A 2500-nucleotide genomic window follows, 5' to 3' on the forward strand; every position below is an offset into this window, starting at 1 on the left:
GAGGCATAAGTGTCTCGTCGGCGCGCTGCAAGGATTGCCTCATCTTGCGAGCATGTTACAGTGATCTGTAATATTACTTTTTTGGTCAAACAGATCTGTTCTTAGACCATTATAACAGAACTCAATTACACAACGAATTTGAGTTCAAACTTTTCACCCTTATGCTCACAGAACAGCAGGCCCGAGTCTTCTTTTCTTTTTTATCCAAACATGTCCAGAATGCCTTTCATAATTCCCCCCTCTCTTCCATATGAGGAGCTTGGTTCCAACATGCTGTAAATCCATTTTTGAAAACATTAATATGTCATGCTATTTTATAGTGTATTTCAGGTAATATCAATAAAACCACAGTTGTTTTAAATTAATTAAAATAAATGATTTATGAAAATTCATTAAAATGGAGGATATAGGAACCAAACTCTCCATATACTGTATATCCACCTCTCTTCCTACAATATCCCCTTCTCCTCTATATATTCCCCCTATCCACCTCTCCTTCCTGACTTTGTTTCAGTCTTTACTTCTTTGTCCTCTTTGTCTGTCTATCTCTCTATCTGTCTATCTCTGTCTGTCTGTCTATCTCTTTGTCTGTCTATCTCTCTCTCTTTCTATCTCTTTGTCTGTCTATCTCTCTGTCTGTCTATCTCTCTCTCTGTCTCTACCTGTCTGTCTCTCTCTACCTGTCTTAGTTATGAGTCATCGTACCTTGCTGGAGGTCTTGGCCAGGATATCCTGCAGCTCCATGATCTTCTGTACAAGCCCATGGAAGTCATTGCACGTAGGACACGCTGTCGATTTCAAAGACAAGATTTCAAAAGCTCATCACCACCTTGCACATCATCATCAACACCTTGCATTTGTGTCCACCACATCGTGGGCACATAGTGGTAAGTGGCAGTGGCTAAGGAGCCGGGCCGTAGCCAGAATAGTTATACGCTCAGAGTCCTGGCTGCGACAATTGTGCCTTTGAGCAAGGCACCTAACCCCAAGTTGCTCTGTGGAGACTGGCCCGATAAAGGGTGTCAGACAAATGAATAAGTGTAAGTATGCTTCCTGAAGGACTGTACTCACTGCGGTTGAGGTCTGGGCACTGGGCAATGTGGCCCTGGGGCATCATGACCAGATGCACGTCCTGCATGATGCCCTGTGTGTGTAGAGGATCGATCAAACAGACAACGGTCATGGTCAGGTCATGCCTACCTCAGCAGGGGCGCATTTCCCAAAAAAACATTAATTGCTAACCTGTTAGCAACTTCTTTGGTTGGCAATGGGAAATTGCATGGCAACCAACAAAGTTGCTAATTTAGTTGGTATACTATAGTAAAGGTCAAAAGGTCTGAACACTCTCTCACCTCCCACACACACACCATATCTGTATACAAACACACGCACACACACTTAACACATTATTGGTATTACCAACTGCAAACATACAGTACACACACACACCACAGCCACTGTAGTACCTTAAAGAAGCCATGGGCTTTGTTCCTCTGTCCAAGCCACAGGGTGCTTCCACTGGGGATGTCCATGGAAGGAGACTCCACAACCCTCTCGTAGATCCTAACACACAAAACGCACACACACACACACACACACACACACACACACACACACACGCACACACGCACACACACACACAGAATATGCATGCACTCACACACACACACACACACACACACACACACACACACACACACAGAATATGCATGCACACACACACACACACACACACACACACACACACACACACACACACACACACAAGCTTTGATAAGTGATGAATTCAAATATGTGCAAATTGCTTCTCTCCAAAGGCATGAGAACCCTGAGCGTGGGGCCGGAGCAGTGATGGGTCATCTTAACGAGACAGACATTAATAATCCTGAGCATGTCATAGAATCAGAAACCCCTCCAGTTCTACAAAGCACACTAATGTCCATTTAAGAGACTCATTTCAGTTAAACTATAATGACTTGTCATGGCGTAGCAGTCACAAGCTCAACTGATGGTCTCTCTCAGCAGGACCTTTATGGACTACATCTGAGTATCCTCGTTCCTCTCAACGTTTTTTATTCACTTACAATTGGTTGCTTGGGTTGACACATGTGCATCAACAGGCAAGCCAAAAAATGACGCAAAAAAGTGACGCAAAAATGTAACATAATATTTATCTACCATACTGTATGCTATAATCTCCTGATTTCTCTGCTTGTTGGATTGGTTGTTTTATGTGTTTGTTTGTTTGTTTGTTTATCTGTCTGTTGTTGTTTACTCACTTGCTGCAGTCCACGTGCAGCACCAGGTGTGAGGCGCTGATTCCCACGGCGACCTTGTGCCAGCGGTCATCGGCGAGGCTGTAGGGGAACACCTCGGTGTGGGCACGCTGGTCGCCGGTGCTGTAGTGTAGCCGGATCTCACTGCGCGGACCACTGCTCTCCAGCTCCAGGAACCTGAAAAAAGGAGAGGATCATGGGACATGTAGTGATATTAAAATATT

General features: G+C 44.5%; 1 protein-coding gene across 1 annotated transcript in view; it reads right to left on the minus strand.

The window, feature by feature from the left end:
* LOC143136517 (protein kinase C-binding protein NELL2-like) overlaps positions 1-2500 on the minus strand; it is a 33491-nt gene that overhangs the window by 16039 nt on the left and 14952 nt on the right. The window contains exons 4-7 of the mRNA XM_076297238.1: positions 2280-2453; positions 1467-1563; positions 1072-1144; positions 706-788 (exon numbers count right to left, since the gene is read on the minus strand). Of these exons, the coding sequence (XP_076153353.1) occupies positions 706-788; positions 1072-1144; positions 1467-1563; positions 2280-2453 (427 nt within the window). The remainder of the gene's footprint in view (positions 1-705; positions 789-1071; positions 1145-1466; positions 1564-2279; positions 2454-2500) is intronic.

This window comes from Alosa pseudoharengus, unplaced genomic scaffold (genome assembly GCF_046254945.1).
Source record: "Alosa pseudoharengus isolate Yale_2024_CS ecotype anadromous, Long Island Sound unplaced genomic scaffold, YU_APseudo_1.1 YU_APseudo_1.1_scf_20, whole genome shotgun sequence".
Lineage (NCBI taxonomy): Eukaryota > Metazoa > Chordata > Actinopteri > Clupeiformes > Clupeidae > Alosa > Alosa pseudoharengus.